Source organism: Mirounga angustirostris, unplaced genomic scaffold (assembly GCF_029215605.1).
Source record: "Mirounga angustirostris isolate CCGP_5_RB_7025 unplaced genomic scaffold, mMirAng1.0.hap1 SCAF_4, whole genome shotgun sequence".
In the NCBI taxonomy this organism is placed as follows: Eukaryota; Metazoa; Chordata; class Mammalia; order Carnivora; family Phocidae; genus Mirounga; species Mirounga angustirostris.
This window is the reverse complement of record NW_026991712.1, coordinates 57,665,889-57,689,040: the sequence shown is the minus strand read 5'-3', so window position 1 is coordinate 57,689,040 and position 23,152 is coordinate 57,665,889. Positions and strand designations below refer to the sequence as shown.

Sequence of the window (23,152 nt, the reverse complement as noted above, 5' to 3'; positions counted from 1 at the left end):
GCTCTCGTCCCCTTGGGAAGCGAATGCCACATATTTTACAGATGAAGTGAGACTCAACTGTCAGACAATCCCAAGTGACAGATCATTACATCATTCTATGAAACCCCTTGTCCATCTGGTCATAAAGTTTTAAGGGAGCCAAAAAGAACAACTTCTCAATTCTAGACACTGGGTCCTGGAAACAGAAGTGATCTCCTGGAGAAAATAAAAGAAAAAGCCTTTCCTTCCCCATCCCGTCCCCCAGTACCTCTTCTGCATCTCCAAGATCTGGTGTGTTAACCCATCCCTACTCCCTCTGCATGCTCTCTGGGGCTCCTCCTTTTCTGTAAGGGTTGTTAAAGTCATTGTAGCATCTCGTCAGGAAGCAACTAGGAGGAAGACCTCTGGAAGCAGAGGAGCTGTGAGGGGCGGGAGGAGTTGGGGCCCTCCTTACACACGCCTCCCCCAGGGTCCTGACCGGCACGCCAGGCCTCTGAAGCCCAAATCACGCCCACAAAGGCCAAGCGTCCAGGCTTCGCGGGGCCGGGGGAGAAGCACAGCGGCTGCTCCCTGCTCCGCAGCAGGCAGCGGGCCAGGCTGGGTAGAGGTGGGGGTGGGCGAGGAGGGGCGCTCACGTCACGTGCGCGCGCAGGGACCGCAATAAATGCCCGGGAGCTCGCGGGAGCGGCGGAAGCGCTCGGCGCCTGCTCTGCGCACCGCGGCTGCACCGAGCGGGAGCGCGAGGTCGCCGCCGGCCTTCGCTTCCCAGCCCCGCTCCTGTCCCCGCCCCTTGCTCCTGCGGAGAGCGCTTGCAGGAGCTCGGGCGCCCACCCTGGCTAGCTAGCCGGGCCGCTCCCTTTCAGCCCGAATTTCAGGCTCTGACTTCGGAGCGCTTCGCCTGCTGCAGGACCTAACGGAGCCGCGAAGGCCCAGGCTCGCGTCCACCCTCAGTCAGCGCCCTCGTCGCCCCAGGACGCGCCGTGTCCCGGTCCTTCCCGACCCGACTGTGTGTGTGCGTTCGCGTGCGCAGGCTGGGGCGGCTGCGGGAGGCCGGCCGTGGTGTTCTGCTCCGCTCTCCTAGGGAACTTCACGCTGGAGAGGTAAGGGCATTTCTAAAACTCATCGCCGAGTCGTCAGGCTCCCACCTTTTCCCATCTACTTTTTTTTTTTTTTCCCCCCAAAACCCCACTTAAAAAAAAAAAAAAGCCAACTTGTAGAGAATGGGCGGACACGGAGGGTGAGTGGGCTGCTTGGAAAGCTGCAGCGATGGAGATCTGCGGATGCTTGTGCTTTCAAGTGACTGTGGGTTTCACCTCCTCCTCCTCCTCCTCCTGTCGCGCGCTTTCCGTTTGGGTTATGAAGAGTGTGCGCCTGCGGCGTGTGGGAGGAAAAGCTGAAGTTAGTGGTGAACTGTTAGCTCTATCGGGTGCGGGCCACAGGCTGGGCTCACACTTCCCAGGAAATAATGATTGAATTCTTCTTGCCCTGCGCCTGGTTAAGAGGAGACTTCCTCCCAGACCATTCTTTGGCATTAGTTCCGTGGGCCCTCTAGATGTACCCGTGGATACATGAATGAATGACATTTTGTACTTTAAAACATGCACCTCAATTTCAGCATGTTGTGGACATTCTGAGTGTCTGCGAACTGGATATAGGACACTGGTATAAAATAATACCTTAATACAGAGAAACATGGACCTCTAGACTGATAGAAAACCCTGTAGGTAGATAATACCCTTTGCAGGCTGTATGTAATATATAGCCATCTAAAGCCTTTCAATTCAGAAGTTGATTTCAGACTTGGACTCTTCGGGGCTACTTTTGCCATTTATTTTGGCCTCATGCATGTTATCTTGGTACATATAGTTGCTTATTTTGTGAAAATAACGCAATGTGAAAAGTCCTCTGGAGGAAAAAATGGATCGGAGATAGGTATTTCAAAAAGTGCATGTCCATTTGTTGGCATTATAGAAACAAATCAAACTGTCACACTTCCTTTGTAACTGTTATTTTACTTTTGTTATTAGAAAATTAGTATCTGCCTCGATTTTCACCTTAATCACACTGCATGTCGTGATAGCCAAAAGGAGTGGAAGAGCCTGTCTTGGAGATTTTCCTGGGGAAATCCTGAGATCATTCATTATGAAGTGTACCGCGCAGGAGTGGCTCAGAGTAACCACAGTGCTATTCATGGCTAGAGCAATTCCAGCCATGGTAGTTCCTAATGCTACTTTATTGGAGAAGCTTTTGGAAAAGTACATGGATGAGGATGGTGAGTGGTGGATGGCCAAGCAAAGAGGGAAAAGGGCCATCACAGACAATGACATGCAGAGTATCTTGGACCTTCATAACAAATTACGAAGTCAGGTGTATCCAACAGCATCTAATATGCAGTATATGGTAAGGAAATTTTCAAATGGTATGTACAAAAAATGTTTATTAATGCTTTCAGTCTTCCTGGTTAAATTCCCTCATGCTATTATTTAATCTTTACCATTTGTCCTGTATGAAATTTAAAAAAAAAAAAAAGAGATTTCCTTGGGGAGTATCTTCCTCTGCATATTTTTTTTATCAGTGTTCCCTTTATTCTAAGAGCTCTTTGAATTTCAGAGTAGAATTAAATATCTTCAGATGCAATGTTCCTACTAAAAGTCCTAAATTCTACTCTTACCAGGAAGATTCCTATACTGAAAATGCTGAACAGCTGACACATTTGCTTTTAAGTGACTTAGTAGAACAATTGCTTCCTAATTCCTAACTGATGGAACTTATGAATGGTGGATCTGAAAAAATCAGGGACCAATAATTTAAAGCAGTTTTCTGGATTGTTGATAACTTTCCAATGGGTCCTTGCTTCTTACCAATATGTAAATGACCCACTGTAAAGGGTATGTTTCTGTGGTTGCTTTATGTTAAGAAGTGCTTTGGCAATGACTTTTTTTTCTTGTGGGTTTATTTGTGCACTTTGACATGTGAAAACAAGCCTGGACAAAGATTAAAATAAATATGTGACTTATCCATAATAACCTCATATTTATTTTTAGAATAAAGTAACAAGTTTGGGAAACAGACTTACATTATTATTATTATTTTTATTTATTATTATTTTTAGAGAGGTAGGGAGAGGGAGCAAGAGAATCTTAAGCAGGCTCCCTGCCCAAAGTGGAGTCGGACGCGGGGCTTGATCTCATGACCCTGAGATTATGACCTTAGCCGAAATCAAGAGTCGGACACTTAATCAACTGAGCCACCCAGGCATCCCACAAACTTATTCTTTAAAGGCTATTAGGGTATTACTCATTAATGTATTACTCTATACCTTAAATATGGAGAAAAATTTTCAAATATCTATTACACTAAAATTAGGAATGTACTAGCAAAAACTGCTAAGTAATCATTGGTGATAGCAACGTTTATACAGTGAACCTTGGGAATCGCATTTCTCCTTTGGATACGTTGTAGGGTATTAATTTTAATGCATTCTGGTTTTCTTCTTTCTGTATTCACGTTAGTGCCGATGGATATTCTCTAGGCAGCTTTTATGATATATGGAAGTTCTAAGTTCACATTACCCATTACAAAGTATAGCTTATTATTTTAGCTTTCACTAGAAAAAAAAATTTACCCTGAAGAAAGTAGGTAGCTTTCAAGAGAACTCATCAGAGGTTAAGAATCAGGGCCTGGCAATCAGGCAGTCTGGGTTTAAATTCTGGCACTGATACCCATTAGCTGTGTGACTTAGGGCAACTTAATTTCTCTCTGTTTCCGTTCCCTCATGTCTAGCATGTGTACTCACCTCAGAGGGTTGTTGTGGGAATTGATTGAGATGACCTATGTAAAGTTTAGCTCATTATCAGGCATATTGTAAGGTCTTAGTAAATGTGACTATGACCGATAGTTAATTTTACGTCTTCCCATAGTGTTTAAATAAAATACCTAAGGAAATTGTTAGCTCTTTTAAAAATTCTTTGCAGGCTATGACATCTGTAATGTCTCACATTTCGTTTTTTTTTTTTTTTTGTATTTTAAAACATTTGTCCAAAGTAAAAAATTCTATGACTTCTTCATTTGTGAGCTTTCAAACAGCAAGAGCCAATTATGGAGCCTTTCCAAGTAGGCCACCTTATGCTTATTCCATGTGGATAGGTATTCCATTGCTTTATTTAAAATAAGGAAGAACTTGGGAGTTTGAACCCACAAAAAGAAACCTGAGAATATTTGTGTGTTTTTTAAGTAATATGGAAATAATGAAAGAACAGTTCTGTAATTCGTTTTCATGTCTTACTTCCAAAGAAAATAACTGCCTATTGTATGATGTCTAGTCTGGGGTGTTTATAGGAGTTTCTTTTTAGTTTCACTGGTTTCATTCTATCCTTGAAATGTAGATTTAGAAACCAGCCAGGGTTTATGTTGTGTTGCCCTTAGATACTATTAGCACTGGAACTGTGTCTTGGCCATTAGCTGGACTGCAAAGGACTTCATTGCCCAACTGTACTGGAACACGTTTTCTAGAATACACATTTAAGGGGAAGGTCTAAAAGAACAATACTATATTATGTGAAATATTGTTGACTTATGTATTACATGGCAGTAGAAGTATGGATGTTGATAAACCTTGTGAAAATGTTACTTATTCAAATAGTTATTTAAAAGTGTATTTATTCTGGGGCGCCTGGGTGGCTCAGATGGTTAAGCGTCTGCCTTCGGCTCAGGTCCTGATCCCAGGGTCCTGGGATCGAGCCCCGCATCGGGCTCCAGCCCCGCATCGGGCTCCCTGCTCAGCGGGGAGCTTGCTTCTCCCCCTGCTCATGTTCTCTCTCTCTCTCTGTATCTCTGTGTCTCGAATGAGTAAATAAAAAAAAAAAATCTTTAAAAAAATAAAAGTGTATTTATTCTGAGACAGCAAAATTAAAATTTGGCTTAAAGAGCTATTTCCTGTAAAATCTGCAATACCCTAGCAGTGCCACCACTTTGTCTACTTGTACACTGCATGTCACTAGCCAGTTACCTTATTTACGCTTGGTGCTCATGTTAGTGTACTCTTTGTACTTGAACCAATGGCAGCCAACCACATCCACATTTATTAACATCACATCCCTACCCCTACTCTTACCATCATTTAACTAATAGGGTTAAAAATTGACTCTGGAACACCACATCTTCCCTTGAAGAGCTTATAGGTTGATTGAGAAGAAAGAATAGACACATTTGAAAATGTTCAAGTAAACAAGGGCATAAAATTCTCTGCTAAAGTGTGTGAATAATGCCAAGGGAGCACCAATAATGGAATATTCCTAATGGTGAGAGTTAATCAGTGGGGAGGATGGGGTTTATGTTATTCCTGGAAGGTGGTCAGGACCCTGAATTGTGGCAAAGAGTGGAGGGCGTATCTCAACTAGAGGAAGAGAAACAGGCAAGTGCTGCTTCCAGGGAAACTTCTAGAAGAAGAGTAGGTTGAGGAAAGCACAGACCTGGGGCAGAATCAGGAAAGGGAGAAATGAATTATTGATTATTGAAACCAGTGATGCTTGGAAAGGCTCCCTAATTGGCTTTCTTTTTGAAAGCTCATAAATGAAGAAGTCCTACAGATTTTTACTTTAGACAAGCCTTTAAAAAGAAAGATTACCCATATTTAATTTTGGGTAAGTTGAGAAACTAGAGCTCTTGGGTCACCAATGGAAACTGTTGCTGAAAGAGGCAATGGATTTTTAAAGGAAAAACTAGCTTTGGCCCTCGATAGCAGCAGGTTCACCTTTGCCTCTGCTGCTTGCTGGTATGTGAACTCTGACAGTCAGCAACCATTCTGGGCACTGCTTTTCTCAATGGTAAAATTGGTGTAAAGAATAAAACTACAAGCTGAAAGGAGATAAGACATTTGTTGCACATACTTTCTTTTTTTCAGGTCTTTCCTTTCCATGGGTTTTCTTTCACCTTATCATTTGGTTGTTTTATTTTTCTGGTTATTTCATCGACGTGTTCTTGTTTCTAGCTCATATTGTAAAACTTTGTTTCTTAGGTTTTTCCTTTTGGCCTTCTCCTTTCCTACAGGATGTTATGTACTCCTTTGACTTTAAATACCATCCGTATATTGATGGTGTATAGTCCATAGCTAATCTATATCTCTATGTAACAGTCTTCTCTTTGAGCTTCATTTTCATATTTCTTACTGGAAATATGGGTCATCTTGTGGTATTACTCCACAGTTACTTCAAACTTAAGATGTCTGAAAAGAAAATGAACTGCCTTACCTTTTTCCCTCCACCCTTGCCCGTGATCCTACTTCTTTTCCTGGATTCTTAGTAGATCTCATCAACATCTGCTCAGTTTTCTGTAAGCAAAGCAAAACAAAACAAAACACGCCACAAAACAGAAAATTGGCCCCATCCCCCAACTCTTGCCATGCTTTCATTCTTTCTTCCCACTTTCATATAACACATGCATGCAAACATAAATACACAGTTACTTGCCAAATTCTGTAGCTCCTGTCTCAGAAATGTCTTTTGAATTCATCTCTTCCATTTCATCCTAACCTTTGCTCATTATCTCACCTCAAGATTGGTACTACAGCTTCTCACCCAACGGACTATACCAGTCTGTTCCTACTTTATTTTTACTTTAGTCCACCTTCCTCATTGTTACTAAATCTGTCTTTTTCCTCAAACAAATCTGTGGTTGTTACTCAGCTGTGCAAAACTTCTGTTAACTTCTGGAAGCTCACAAGTTGAAGCCCACCTTGATTAATGTATAAAAGGAGGCACATCATGTCACTTCTGCCCATGGTCCTCAACTCCCTTTGTATATCCGGATCTGTGTTCACACTGAACTATTTTCACTGTTCTTTTTTTTTTTTTTTTTGAAGATTTTATTTATTTATTTATTTGACAGAGAGCGGGAGAGAGACAGCGAGAGAGGGAACACAAGCAGGGGGAGTGGGAGAGAGAGAAGCAGGCTTCCGGCCGAGCAGGGAGCCCGATGCAGGGCTCAATCCCAGGACCCCGGGATCATGACCTGAGCCGAAGGCAGACACCTAACGACTGAGCCACCCAGGCGCCCCTATTTTCACTGTTCTTAAAGATGGTTGTGCTTCCTCATGTCTCTTTGCCTCTTTGCTCATCAGTTTCTTCTGTGCCCAGAATATCTGTGCTTCCTGTCCCTTCCTCATAATCTGTTACTCAAGACTAAGCTCAAATGTTGTCTTTCTGCAGAGCTTTCTCTGGTGCACCCATTCCTCTGCTCCACAGAAGGAGCACCACTTCTGTGCTCCTCAAATATTTTATTCAAACTTATTGAAAGTATAACCGTTTTGTTGCAATTAAATAGTTACATGTCTCCTTTCCTTTCCAAGATTTTAAATTTCTAGATAGGTAAGCATCCTACCTCATTGTTTACAACTCTGTGCCTGATGCCTAGAAATGCTTAGTAAATATTTTTTTTGATTGAATATTGTTGATGGTTCAACAAATATGTTGAATGAAGGGGATGGGTGGAAAAATAGAGATTATATATGAGATAAATGTGAGGACAGGTAAGAAAGAGGAATTAAAATAATAAAGTTTCTGGAAGGTAGGATATCAGCAACACTGGAGATATTGACATAGAAACTGGAAATGCTAGAGATGAAGGAATGAATGTTTCAAATAATTCAATATTTAAAATATTGATAGTACATTAAAAATTATCCTGTAGTATGGAGCTACTGAGATAATAATAAATATATTCAAATATTCTGGAATTCAAATACTAAAATGAGTTAATGGGTATTTACCTCTTGCTACAAATTTTTAACATAGAGCCCCTAAAACACTATAGACTGAAATCCCAAGTAGTTCACTGTGATGCAAAGTGTACATAAGTCTAGAATGTGCTTTAGCAGCCAGAACAATTTACCTGAAAAAGGACACATGGGCCAATTATATAAGCCATTTTCCGCTATTATAACTATTTCCATGTCTTTTAGGGAACTGTTGACAGACACTCTGCTGGGAGGTTTGGTGGCTGTGCCTGCTTGTTCTCACCTGACATATGGGCGAAACTATGGGTAGAACCTTGGCATAGCACTTTCCCGAATGTAGAACAAAATACATCTGAATACCTCTCCTTTTGCTAGGCAACCAGAGGCTCTGAGGCAAACAACCAGTGGTACTTTTGGTCCATGGTGCATGTTGCAATAACTTGGTTCCTGTTTGTCGCTTAGATTTTTTCTGAGGCCATGTTTAACATGGGAAGTTAAGTTGTTAGTGGTCTTGTTTTTTCCTGTACTTTAGTATAGCAGATAATCATAGAAACTGGACATGAGACAACCTAGTTTGCTAAACAGGGTGAAGCTAGTCTGGTTTCTGCCCTATTTCTGTCTGTAGCCTGAATCCAAACCTGAAAGAGTGATCTTTGTCTTGTGAGTTGCTCTGTTTATTCTCATAAATCTATATTTTCTGGCATTATTTGCCACCTGTTACATATATCCAGAATAAATACAGGTAATGAAATGATGGCCTCATAACTCATTTACCCAAAGTTCCATGTTTGCATATTTTTTATCTTGCTAAAAGTGGCAGAAAGGAAAGAGAAGACAAGTAGTTTTAGGAGGAGAATGGAGCACCCAAAGCCAGAAAATGCCACAAAATTTTGAAATTGTTATTTATTCCTTCATTCAGCAGATATCAGAGGTTACTCTATGGCAGGCACCGCTAGGACCCAGAAATAAACACAACAAACATTCTTTCTTGCCTGGAATAGGTGTGAAGACCCTGAATCACCATACTCAACAGATTGCCCATGTGGCTGACACAGAGTGAGGGTGGGAAGTAATGTAGGAAATGAGATCAGAAATTTAACTGAGAAGGACAGATTTAGATCATTGTAGAAACTCACTTTCAGTCTGAGCAGTAAGAAACCATTTGAACTGTTTAAACAGAGGAATAGTATGATCTTGAACTTACACAGAATCATCTGGCTTTGTTGAGAACAGAAATTAGGTGGTGCAAGGTGGGGCAAAAGTGTGAGCAGGGAGGCAAAGCTATTGCAATAATCCATCTAATACTGATAACTGGTAGCCACGAAGGTGGTGAGAAGTGGCAAGAGTGTGAATACACACTAAAACCCCTTTGTAATCATAACATCAATCTTGAAAAGTTCAAGGAAGCCTTGTTGCAAGATTACTGAAATTGCCTTGGTGAGCTAGGCAGCCAGTAGGCTGGGAGTTTCTGCATTTAATGCAAGATCTAAATCCAGTCAATTCCTGGCTGCAGTTTTTTGAAAATGGATGGTGTTTCTATTCTAGTTTAAAGATCAATGGGGAAGATTCTGTATCTTTCAACTTGTAGTGGCTTCCTAATGGTTACAGAGATCCCAGAAGTCACCCAGTTACTTGATATCCATTTTGCCAACAAATTCCAAGAGATTAGAGGAGGTGAAACCAACCTCTGCCTTCTCACTTCCCAGGATAAGGATGCCTGCTGTTTTCCCACATGGTTTTCTCTCCTCTCCTCTCCCAAAAAGCCAGTCTACTCTTTCGCTCCCTCTATTAACAATGGAAGATGAGACCTTTAGCATGAGAAGCAGAACAGGACAGTGGCCTCGTTCTTGTCCAGTAATCACCAGTTTCTTTATAATGGGGTATATCATTAAGATTTTATTTCATTTTGGAGTTAACAGATTTTGGATGTGGTGTATGGCTGTATAGTTTTTGCCTGAGGAACTAGAAGTATTGGAGTTACCATATTTTTAAGACAGGGAAGAATGTAGATAGATCAACTTTTGGTAGAGAAAGCTGGGGCTCAATTTTGGACATATTAAACTTAAGATTTAGCTTAAATATCCAAGTGAATTTGTCATGTATGCAATTAGACAAATGTGGTGTAGTCTAACATGGAACATAAAATTAGCATTTATCAGCATTTAGATAGTATTTAAAGCCATGAAGAAAGAGGGGATCATCAAGGAAGTGAGTATAGATAGAGATGTTTGAGAAGTGAGCCCTTGACACACTTTATGGTGTAGAGTTAGAGAGGTGGGAGAAACAGCAAAGGGAATTGAAAATTAGGAAAAAAAAACAAAACAATAACAACAACAAAAACACCTGGGAGCATGATGTCCTAGAAGCTAAATGAAGAAAGGCAGAAATGATGATCAGCTCTGTTAGATGACGCTTATAAAAATTAAGTAAAATGAGGAGCCTTGAATTTAACAATATGGAGGCAACATTGAAAGTCTGATAAAACAGTTTGGGTAAAGTCATAGTGGTCCAAGGGTAGCTGGGCAGAATGGGATGAAAAAAATGAGCACGCACGTTCATTCACTCATTCATCCAACACGTGTGTTTCATTTTCTATGGGCCAGGTGGTATCTGCACTCTTAACTGTTTTCTAACCAAAACTTTTTAACTTAGTTTTAGAAGATGCAACTCAATAAACATATCCCACACTTATAATGATGGTCAATAGGAAAATGCAATTTCTTTGAGTATTTTTTTTACCTTTACTAAATGCCTTCATTAAAAACAAAATAATCATTTATAATAATTTATAATCATAATTGAGTGACATTGAGTTCAAGAACATTCTTTGCTATCATTCAGCTGTGTCCTCTTACACAGTCCTTTTAGGAATTTATACAACCAAATAATTATACATGATTTAAAATTTAAATTCTCATATTTTTAAAAATTTTTTTTAAAGATTTTATTTATTTTTTTGACAGAGAGAGACACAGCAAGAGAGGGAACACAAGAGAGAGGGAACACAAGCAGGGAGAGTGGGGGAGGTAGAAGCAGGCTTCCCACAGAGCAGGGAGCCTGAAACGGGGCTGATCCCAGAATCCTGGGATCATGACCTGAGTCAAAAGCAGACGCTTAATGACTGACCCACCCAGGTGCCCCTAAATTCTCATATTTTTAATGATTTTTACTAATTCAATTAAAGCCAGATATTTATAAAACTGGCATATATGTCATATATTATTATGTACAATACATACATATAATATCTAGTTAATTGGAAGAAAATGTACAAATTCAAGTGGTAATGAATTGTCTGGTTCAGGTATTACAGTATGTCTAAGTAACCCTTTCCTTCTTTTCCTATGTATCTGTTGCCTTCAAAATTTTAAGAAGTTACAGGAAAGCTTTTATAATTGATTAAACCAATTTGTTATTGATAAACTTGTGTTTGAGAAAGCATTTAATTCAACAAATACTGATTGAGCATTTTTGTGTCAGGCACTGTTCTTGATGCTGGAGGATATATAAAGTTCAATAAGTTAATGAAAAGGAGAATGAGATGATTGAGAAAGATAGAGATGGAGCTAATCCTGTTGGATAGTTGGGGAAGACTTCTCTGAGTTGGTGTCTCTTGAGCTGAGAGCTAAGTTACAAGAAGGAGTTAGCTAAACAAAAATACAGAGATCTGGGCAGAAGGAATACTGGATACAGTCTCTAAGTCAGAAGTGAAGTGGGGTTTTCAGGGGTCATAAAGAAGGCTAGTGTGACTGAACTTTATTCAGTAATGAGGGAAGTGTTAGAAAATGAGGTAGACTTATAAGCATGGGCCAGAAGCCCTTTTGGGTTATAGGTGAGGAGAAATTTGGATTTTATTCTGAGTGAAATGGAAATCCATTGGAAAATTTCTTGCAAGGGATTGACCTGGTCAATTTCCATTTCAGAAATTATTCTGACTACATTATGGGGAGTGGTCTGAAGGATAGCTAAGGCTGAAAGCAGAGAGGCAGTTAGGAAGCCATTGCTATATTCTGGGTGTGAGAGAATGGTGACTGGGACCAGGGTGATAGTGGTAAAGATGGGGAGAGGTGGGTCGTTTCAAGGTATGATTTGATGGCATTGTCGATGATTTGGTTGATAGCTTTAATGTGAGGGGTGAAAGATAAGGAGAAATCTGGGATGTTCACAGATTTTACTTAAGCACATTGGTGGATAGTTGAAGCATTTTCTGAGAAGCAGACAGGAGTAGGTGAGGATGAAATCAGGAATCTTTTTGGCCAAGCTTCATTGTGATGCCAAATGTCATCTTCATTTGGGTTTTAATGGTCATTGGGGAGGTGGGACTTGAGATAAAAATGTGGAAATTACGTAGATGTTATTAGGAAGCATCTTAACTGACCGAACAAAATCATCCAAGGAGAAGATTTTTATGGACAAGAGTCATAGGCCTTGGATTGAGCCCTGGGGTCCTGCAATATGTAGAGGTTGAACAGAGAGGAGCAATTAACAAAGAAAGCTGAGAAAAAGTGGTCAGCAAGATTGGAGGAAAAGACAGGGTAGACTGGTGTCCCAAAAGCCAGAAGAGAGTTCAACAAGGGAGAAGTTAGTGTTTCAGTATTGTTGAGAGGCTGAGTAAAATGAAGAAGAAAAGCCAACAATGGTTTTGTTAACATGGAGGTTGTTGATGACCTTGATATGAGTAATTTCAGTGGTGGGGTCTGACTGGAAGTCTTACTGAAGTGGGAAGAAGAGAATAGGAGAGGTAATAGGGAAGTTACTTCAAGTAACTCTTTAAGATGATGTTGCTGTGAAAGAGGTTAAAGAAAGGAAACTACCTATTGCTAGAGGGGAATATGGGCTTTTTTTCATTTTTATAAAAGAGTATGTTTGTAGGTTAATGAGAATGAAGAAGTTGAGAAAGCACTTGGCAATAGGAGGGAGAAAATATAACTACAAAGTCACCTCATTTATTGTAACAGGAAAGACTGAGGCTATAGGTTCAGAAGCAGTTTTTAAAAGTTTAAAAATCCAAGAGATATAGAGAAGATTTACTATATAGTATGTTAAGATGTTTCTAAAAAACAGGGAGATTTAAAGTAATGATTCCTGCTCTGACTTGCCATAGGTCACATTGCTCTTTTTCAGCCACTTTATGTGATGTCACCTGCTTGAACTTTGAAGACATTTGACTAGGCATCTTCTGGAGATGAGAAAGAGATGATTAAAAGCAAGTTAGTGGGGTTCAAGTTTTGAAATATTCAGATACTACATAATACAGATCAAGTACAGATACAGACCAAATAGTATATTTGGGGTTCAGATTGCAAACTGAATGGGCTAAATACAGATAGTTGTATGGGAAGTCCAAAAATTAAATTATGGGACCAATCCAAATATGTGACTTGGAATAGTGGGTAACTAAAACTTACCAAAGATAAGAACCTGGAACTATGATCTGGTGAAACTTACTTTTTTTCTTTTAAGTAGTTAACAGAATCAATAAGGTGTGGTTAAGTCAACTACTTACACCTAGCTTATTGGAGAAATGGCAGCATATTTTCTATATTGGTAGCTGATCAACCTCAAAAGCAAAATATGAATATGGACATAATCTCTCTAGTAGGCTATGCTGCTTTATATTTTAAGCTTTTAATCGAAGAACATTTTGAAATCAATCATCAGGAAATTAAGGAGAGCAAGTGTTTTCATTAGAGAAAAGCCATTAGGTATGATTTTGGGAATAGGATGCTTTAGTCCAGCACTGCTGAAACTTTAATGTGCATATGAATCCCCTGGGAATCTTGTTAAAATACAGATTTTGATTCAGTAAGTCTACATAGACCTCACTATTCTGCAGGCTCCCAGGTGATGTGGCAGCACTATCTGGGAACCCCAGTTTGAATAGACTCTGGGCTCCCTGAAGGACATGAAACATTGACTCTGGAATTCAGATTCTTTCTTTTTCCCCTCCTCAACTATTATATTCACCTTCTTCCTTTTTATAAGATAGCAGCTGTAACTACTAATGCAGGACAACAGAAACTCCTTTTTGCTCTCTTTCAAGAAGTACTTAGAAACCAAAAAGATAAAAGCATTTGAACAGTAAAATCCCCCAATGCCTAATGTTTAAATCAGTGTAATTGGAGGAGAAATGGAAAATGAAATCTTAAAATTAGCTAATGGCACAGTTTTGTGGGATAGTGACAGGAGAGGTGTAGTCAGTGATAGGATAAACAATAAAGGGCATGTGAGTGAGGAGGGAGGAAGTGGAATTTCAAATTGAGCAAGTATGGAGGGGCAACTAGGAAAAAAAGGGTAATGAGCTATTAGATAAGACCCAGGAATGAGCACGAGAGTTCCTGTTCATAGACTTTCTCATGTATGTTGTTGTACCTCAGACAATATAAAGTAATCCCGTGAAGGGGGCAATCCCATAAAGTTTCTGGGAGTAAAACATAAAACTGTATCTTATATTTCCTCAAGACATGGCTGATCCATATCTGAAATACTGAATGATTGACTGTATGTGGTGAGATCAAATGTTATTCAGAGGAGGGAAACCAAAGCGCTAGAAGTATGGGGTCCCGGGAGGGCGTGGCTCTGGATTGAGATGGAATAAGAGCATCAGAACTCCTGCCTGGAAAGAGAGAGCAGAGAGGTCTGTTCACCAAGAGTTCTGTGAACACAGAAAACTAAACAAATAAAAAGCATCACTAATTTCACATGAGCATCTATGCCATGATTCCATATACCTTGGGTTTTTTTGATGCTGTACAGATTTTGCCAAGCCTGATCACCTTTGCACATGTTGGAATGCCTTATGCCCTCCCAGTTTTCTCTCTAACAAATTTCTCCTCTTCCTTAAGAATCTGCTTTTGTCTAAACCCTTCCATACAGAGCTGGGTGCACTCCCACGCACTGCCCAGGCTCCCATAGCATTTCATATCTGCCTCTGCCCCTGGTATTTGCATCCTGTCTCTTTCCCTAACCTTCCATCATTTATGGGAAGGACCTGTTCTTTAGTAATTTTTGTATTCCCCAGCTGAGTGGCTGGGGATACTCCACGCTCAATTCATGCTAGTTGGAATGGGAAAAAATGTAATGAATAAATGAAAAACGAAAAGATGATTAGGTCTTCAACAACAGTTCTAAAATGGGTAGAATGCAAAAGGATTTCATTAATTTTGTTCTGACAAGAAAGTGCTCTTAAAAATTGCAAAAACATTCTTTTTAATGAAGTATGGTGTTTATGTTTTATTTTATAATTTTAAGTGCAGTGCATTTTGTTTAGGTAAAATCATTCTTTAATAAGTTGACAGGTGGCTAAATTGGCACTGGATTTCAGTGACTTTGAGAGTTACATTGGTTTATGGACAACTCTATTTCATGAAGTGAGGATGTCTAGACCCCTCAGCAAGTATGGAGACTCTTTCAGGAGATATAGGGATCAGAGTGCGAAGACTTTTGCCAGAGCACTGTTTTTGAGATGTAAATCACAATGTGGTAATAAGTACAAATTAATATATTTTAAAGTGCATATAAATCTTAAAGAATTTCAGAATAAAACAGTAATCAAGTAAGCCTTCTTAGAAGAGGTACATTTTGAAATAGTATTTGGAAGAAGTTATAGTCGTTGTGTGGTGGGGATTCTGGAAGAGAGCATTTGGATGATGAGAACCTTCTTAGTAAAGAGGTTGATATGAGAATATGTGTACAGTTGATTTGAAGGCAAGTACTTAGCAGCCACGATCTGTATAAACTGAGGATTGCAGAAGGGGAGGTGGGTGGGGAGATGGGGTAACTGGATGATGGGCATTAAGGAAAGCACGTGATGTGTGATGAGCACTGGGTGTTGTGCACAACTAATGAATCATTGAACACTACATCAGAAACTAATGATGTACTATACGTTGGCTAATTGAATTAAAAAAAAAAAAAAAGAAAGAACTGATCCAAGCCTCTATATGGAGATATTTGGGGATGTATTTTTTCTACATATAATGAAAAGAACCTTGTTCAAGTGCAAATCAGACAGATTAGAGCATCATAACCCTACTCATCTTTCTATTCATATCTAAAAAAGAAAAAAATAAAAAGAAACATTTCCTTTGACAAAACTTGACAGTATTCATTTGATTTTTGTAAGTGAAAGTTATTACAATGGATTTCTAAACTTGAGGTTTGTGAACACTTTTTAAATTATTCCTCTATGTATTTGTGTGTGTATTATATATATATATATATATATATGTAATGAATAAATGATACACACACATATCATCTTACCTAAACTTTGGAGGTAGTTGGGAGTTTCAGTGGAAATATTATCTTAGAAATTTAATAGGAAAACGGTCTTTAGGTTTGAAAGTTTATTGCTAATAGACTCAAAGCAAAGCTAGGAATAACTTACTCTAAACTTTGTATAATTAATATTGTATTGAATTTGAATTGTAAGGGGGTTATTTACCTTTCCATTGGGACTTTAGGTGGCAACGATTGATTATCTTGTGTTTCAGTCATTCAAAATTTTGGATTTGAATTTCTTCCTTAGTCACATGAATAGCAGCAGTGTTCCATTAAAAGGCTATGCAAATCACAGCAAATTAAGCAGATTCTTAAAGGAACGATGAAATAAGAAAACATTTATTAAGATCTAATAGGTATCAGGTAATATGTTAGGCAGTTTGTAATATAAATTCTGTGAGATATTTTTATTCTCAAATACTATTTTTTAGCAGGAAACAATGCCTCAATAATAGAGTTCACCAGGAAAAAAAAATTGAGGGTCTATATGCAGAGTTGTGGACCGGACTAAAGTGAGCCATAAGAGATGGGGGGCACCCAAGCTTGAATGGTGATGTCACAGCCTGGTGAGGACTATTGCCTGAAAGAAGGGCTGTGTGACAGGTTACTGTCACCATCACAGTGAGGCAGAAGATTCAAAGGGAATGCATAGGGCTGGTGAGGGGGTAATACAGACACCTCACACCCTCTGACTTCCTGTTTGTGTCTCCCATTAGCCAAATCCAATTGGAATCCAGGGGCCAAGAGAGCCTGAAGTAACTTGGTATGTAGGATTGAGCCTTTTGGGACATAGAGAATGGTACTTAGGGACCAAGAATGGCTTTGTGGAAACAAAGAATATTGAACTCAATAGTCTTTCGCAGATTTTCAAATAAGGACTTTTGAAAACCATATTTCTTAAAATCATTATCTTAGTCATTGTTTAATTACTGAAGAAGAAAAAGTTAAAGGCATAGTACTAAAGGACACCTAAAAACCTGATTGCTGTGGTTCTTAAACTAGCTTTGAGTTTCCTAGCAGCCAAGGAAAACAGGAAACCATGTTTACATAGCTCCAATTGACTGCTGGGAAGGAAAACAATTTATCATTCTTGAGATAGGAATTCTTAGTGAAAAGTTAAACAGAATTTTCACTATAGGAACAATGAGCAACTTACTATAGCAGTTTCATTAAAACTGTGTAAACATAATCATTTAAATATTTCTGGTTTTAGCGTTTGGTTTAAATTGAAATTAGGGTTTTAAATTTTAAGTTTTGGTTTCTATGTGTCCATCAACTTTTTCTATTACTAATTTGCCTAAGAAGAAGTTTTTCATTTGTTAACCCATCTCTTTCTTTCTGAAAACTAGAAAAGCATCCCTAAGTACAATAAATAAAAGCAATTAATATTTTATTTACTTTGAGGGCACCTGGGTGGCTCAGTCAGTTAAACGTCTGCCTTCAGCTCAGGTCATGATCCCAGGGTCCTGGGATCGAGTCCCATATTGGGCTCCTTGCTCTCTCTCTCTCAAATACATAAATAAAATCTTAAAAAAATAATAAAAATATTTACTTTCAAAACCCAAGTTATATTGAAATATAAATATAAACTAATACATAAGTAGATAATACAGAGTGACTTATTATGAGAGTTTAGCTTTCCTATCATATATTCTTCTAGGCTTGACTTAATGATCAATCTTGCATCTGTCTAAATTGTATGAGCTATAAATAAATTAAAACCCGGTGTTAATTCTTATAAATTGACCCAGTGCTATAAATGGAGACTTAAAGAACTGAGAGATGGTACTTTTCAGTTACTAAAGGATTTCCTTAAGTACTGAATCTCCTCAAACATCTAGAACATAGTCTTGAAGATTATTAGCTACTCCTCTCTTAAATGACAATAAAAATAATGAAGGCGTCATCACCTTGGATTAATCACAAAGTTAATACAAAGATATGACATTTACAAAAGTAATCCAAGTTTAGCTTTTTAGAGGTTTACCTTTTGTTTAGCATAGGTACATTATGACTACCCTTTCATTTGAGTTTATATCACACATGTATGTTTGAGGCAGAGAACTTAGGTCCTGTATCTTCAATCCAAATTATTGATTGTTTCCAGGCCAGCTGTGAGACAAGTGATAACTGATTAGTACATACTGGTAATGTATGTTATGCTATGTTTTATATTAGATGCCATGGAAAACACACAAAAAAGTGTGAGACACAATTTTTATTTTGAATTTTAGTTTGGGAATTAAGACACAAAACAATGGATACAGATCAAGGGGAATATATAGTAATTGGTAAATTACATGTTTAAGAAGGTTCAGAGAAGAGTATGATAAATGGAATATTGTAGTTGGAATGACTTCCAAAAGGAGAGAGATTGTGAATAGAACTTTGGTGAAAGGATGAAGTTTAAGTAACTAAGTAGGAGAGCAGAAAAAGGACAGTTCCTTTTGGGGAAAATCTCTAATGGATTCAGTTGACCAAGAAACTAGACAGGTGCTAGAACCTTGCAACTCTAAGTGTGGTTTTTCAATGTATGGTCCTAGCACCAGATCTTAGAAATATTATAGTTTAGATTTGTCTCCTAACCTGCCAAATCAGAATCTGCATTTTTTTAAAAAAAGATTTATTTATTTTAGAGTGTGCATGCACAGTGAGAGGGGGTAGGGGCAGAGGGAGAGGGAGAGAGAATCTTCAAGCAGACTCCCTGCTGAGCAAGAAGCCCTTCTCAGGGCTCGATCTCAGGACCCCAAGATCATGACCTGAGCCAGAATCAAGAGTCGGCCACTTAGCTGACTGAGCCATGCAAGTGCCCCCAGAATCTGCATTTAAAAAAAGATCTTCTGGTGATTCATAAACTCTTTAAAGTTTCAGAGAGTCAGCTGTTGAGGGTCCCTGTTGAATAGAGGTGGGATATAAGTGAGCTAGTTAAGTTATGGTCAGACTGGGGAGGGCATTTGCAGTGAGATGAGAATGAGATGTATCAGTAGACATTTCTATGTAAGGATTGTGTTGAATTAATGGCTCTGCTGTCTCACAAGGGCAATCTTCCCTGCGTCATGCATTCAGTATCTCTATAATATTTAAACTGTGGGTTTATTGAAATCATCTTGTGTGTTTATCCACACATTAAATTTCCATTTCAGAAATATTTCAATTTTAAGGAAATGAAGAGGCAATTCCCTAAATTACAGGTTGCTAGGGATTTAGTTTTTTTTTTAAGGTTTTAAGGCATTGTTTTAAAGTGTTGTAAGTAAAATACTGCCACCTCTGCCTCATATCTCTGTAACTTCCAGGAGACCCTCAGAAGTGCATTGCCTGGAGGTAATGCTACTTTCTCAGTACCTGGCCTCTTTGTGCAGTAATACAGGTGTTCCCTTTGAAATCTGAGCCTTGTACATTTTCCCTGGTACTACAAAGTCTTTTCGAGACAGGTGAAGCACAGTAGTTAAACACCTGAGGAAATTCTTGAGTTGTAAGGAATGTGTTACTGCAGATTTCCATGGTGCTTTCTATACCAGATGACTTTATCACAAAAAACATCATACATTCTTTCAGCATTGATTGACTTGCTTCTTTCTTTATTTCACTGATGTCAGTTTCTTCATTGTAATTCTGAATAATACCACCAACAGGGAGCAAAGAAGGTGGCTTAAAAAATTTATAATGCGGCATTATATTCGGAATTTAAATCTGAAATCTTGTGAACTGTCAAATGTGTGACTTGCTTAGAATAACATTCTTTTTGGAAGGTCAGGTTATTGCTATCGAGAGGATCATGTTGACAGCTTATCCTGTCAGATTTTTGGGTTGCACTTTCTGATTCAAATAGGACACAGCAGTGATTTGGGGAGGGATTTAGTTTTGACACATGATGGATAATTTATAAACCTGTTTTTCCAGAAGTAAAGGCACAGCAAGAATTATCTTTTATAGGTGGTATTTAGAAAGATGTAACTCTTCATGTCTTTGGTTTTCTTCAACAACTATGTTCATGAGCTGGCTAAAAATTCTTGTTCCTTTTAGCTGTGCAGAAAATTTACATGTACGTTATATTTTGGAAATCCATAAAACTATATCAGTTTTACAAAAATGTGTTAGCTGGCTGAAAAATCCTGTTCCTTTTGGCAGTGCAGAAAAATTACATGTAGAAGTCTATGTCTTACTTCAAAGGTTTTACCATTGTGTTTTCGGGATTAAGCTGAAGGGAGCCTGGATTTAACTTCTTACTGAAAATATATTCTTGTCACATTCAGTTAAGTTTCAGTATATCTGTCTTGGACAATATTAAAACTTTCTTTAGTAGGGATGATTCAGAAACAGTTGAGCTCTTCTCTAGACTCATAATTGGAAGATCTGAAACCTTTTTGGTTTTGCAATGTTGTAACACAGCTTTAATTCTTTTTTTTTTAATTTAAGAGTAGTTGGTATACAATGTTATATTAGTTTCAGGTGCACAACAGCGATTTGACAATTCTATATGTTAGGCGGTGCTCACTATGGTAAGTATAGTTACCATCTGTTACTACACAATGTTATTATGGTTTTATTAACTGCATTCTCTATGCTGTACTTTTCATCTCTATAACTTCTTTATTCATAACTGGAAGTTTGTATCTCTTAATCCCTTTCAATTATTTTGCCCATCCCCCCTACCCACCCCCCATCCCTTCTGGCAACCACCAATTTGTTCTCTTTATTTGAGTCTGTTTCTGTTTCTGGTTGTTTGTTTAGATTCCACATATAGGTGAAATCATACGGTATTTTTCTTTGAGTTATTTCACTTAGCATAATATCCTCTAGGTTCATCCATGTTATTGCAAATGGCAAGATCTCATTCTTTTTTATGGCTGAGTAATATTCCATTGTATTCTAATAATGTATCTTTATTCATTTATTGATAGACACTTGAGTTGCTTCCATATCTTGAATATTGTAAATAATGCTGCAGTGAACATAGGAGTAGATATATCCTTTTGAATTTGCGTTTTTGTTTTCTTTGGTTAAATACTCAGTAGTGGAATTACTGGATTGTATGCTATTTCTGTTTTTATTTTTTTGAGGAATCTCATTGTTTTTCACAGTGGTAGCACCAATTTGTATTCCTACCAACAGTGTAGGAGGGTTCCTTTTTTTCCACACCCTCTCCAACACTTGTTATTTCTTTTCTTGTTTTTATGTGAACCATTCTGATTGGTGTGAGTGATATCTCATTTTTGTTTCAAGATGCATTCCTTGATGGTTAGTGATGTTGAGCATCTTTTCATGTTTCTGTTGCCCATCTGTATGTCTTCTTTGGAAAAATGCCTATTCAAGTCCTCTGCCCATCTTTTAATCACAAAATAGCTTTTGCTTCTTAGTTAGAAATGCCCTTAATTGTCATCAGAAAGATAATTTTACAGTTTGTAAGTTCTTACGGGGTTTTATAAACAATGCAGAGCATTCTATAAGAGACTATAAGTGCAAAATAATAGAATTTTAAAGCTGAACGTAGTTGAAGGACTTTATTCTAGTTTCCTGTTGTTACAGATAAGGAAACAGAAACCAAACTTGACATAATCAAGAGACAAATTTGAAAGTACATAATTTAAATAAGAAAGAAAACTCTTCCAGGGTGTATCGTGTATTTTAATTTCTCACTGAAGTACTTTGAACAAATGCAAGCTTATTTTTACTCTGTCTATATAAGAAAATGAGAGGAAAATTTATGACTAATAACCTTACTTGCATATGTCCAGAAGACATAGAACTAGGGAAAGAGTGTTTTCAATACCATTGAAAGCTATCATGCTGTTACTATTTCTGACTGCCATTGACTGCTCAGGACTGAGGTAGGTTTGGAGATACAAGGGTGGTATTCCAAGTTAGGTATGCAGATATATATGTCTCAAAACAAGAATGTTTGTGAAATTCCTTTTGTCAAAGTTTATTGCAAATGCTAAGATAATTTTTAAAAATAATTTCATCATGCTATTTCTAGTTTTCAGTGGTAGGAAGTAGACCAGAGTTTCTAGCCTAGATTGGACTTTCAACACAATTGTCTTTTCAAACCACTGTGTTTTCATAATATTGTTACTTTGCCAGAAAGCAGTACAGGTTTTAAAAGTCCATATTAAATTGCAAATTGTATCATGGACAGATGCTTGTCGTTTGATTAGGCTACCTAATAGTATGATAGTCAAAGACCAGTTTTGTCTTTTGCATTTATCTTGGAAGTCCATTAAAACTGTATCAATTTTGCAAAAAGGTGTAATGAATTAGTACATTATTTCTATATTATTTAGATATTCTTTTCATTTTTAGATAATTGCAACATTAATTATATTTTCCAGTTGTTTTGGAAAAAGTTTATCTTCTTTATTTAAAGACATTTTTCTCAGCATGTCTTTGAAAAGACCTATTGTAGCTTTATCACACTTAGGTAGAATTTCGTAAAATTTTAGAAAATCTTACAATCCTATTTCTTCCTACTTAGAATGACATTTAACAATTATGAAATTATGTGAGTTTCTAGTCAATAATTTTCTTGTGCATTTAAAGGTGCCAGACCATTTAAAGCTGGTCAATTTAAAATGTCTTTAATCATTTATATATTTTCTTTGTTGGTGAATATAAGTCTGTAAAACTACTTTACTTCAGTGTCACCTAGGGTATTCTCTTTGGTAGACTAATTATCATGATACATTTCCCAGGACATGAATTTTCAAATTTTATTAATCTGGAAAGAGTTGTAAATTTACTGTGGTCAAGAACATATATTTGAAAATACTTAATCATTCTTAAGAGACAAAACTATTCTCAAGTATCAAAGAGAAAGGAAAAGTAATATCAGTAATGACAATTTTTACCTAATGTACAGTGATAGAACTTACTGGTAGCCTACTAATATTAACTCTGTTAAAAACTACATCCTTAAGTGGTTTCTAGCTGTCATCACCTATTATTAGAGCAGGATTGCAGGTATTCTGGTAGGAATATGAATTGTGTATGTTCACTCATGTTTCACAGAGGATAACAGTCAATGGAATTTTCTGTACATGTCTAGATAGCTACATACTTTCCAATTTTTACCACTATAATATTTCAGTACTAACATTACTTTGTATTTCTAGGCTTACTTTTGACAGTCCTTTGTTAACATTTAGGATTTCTCATACACAG

The 23,152-nt window shown here is 37.8% G+C and overlaps 1 protein-coding gene across 1 annotated transcript in view; it reads left to right on the top strand.

The window, feature by feature from the left end:
* Nucleotides 1-631: 631 nt before the first annotated feature.
* Nucleotides 632-23,152, top strand: part of CRISPLD1 (cysteine rich secretory protein LCCL domain containing 1) — a 43,278-nt gene continuing 20,757 nt past the window's right edge. The window contains exons 1-2 of the mRNA XM_045896354.3: nt 632-1,079; nt 2,007-2,379. Of these exons, the coding sequence (XP_045752310.1) occupies nt 2,122-2,379 (258 nt within the window). The 5' untranslated portion in view covers nt 632-1,079; nt 2,007-2,121. The remainder of the gene's footprint in view (nt 1,080-2,006; nt 2,380-23,152) is intronic.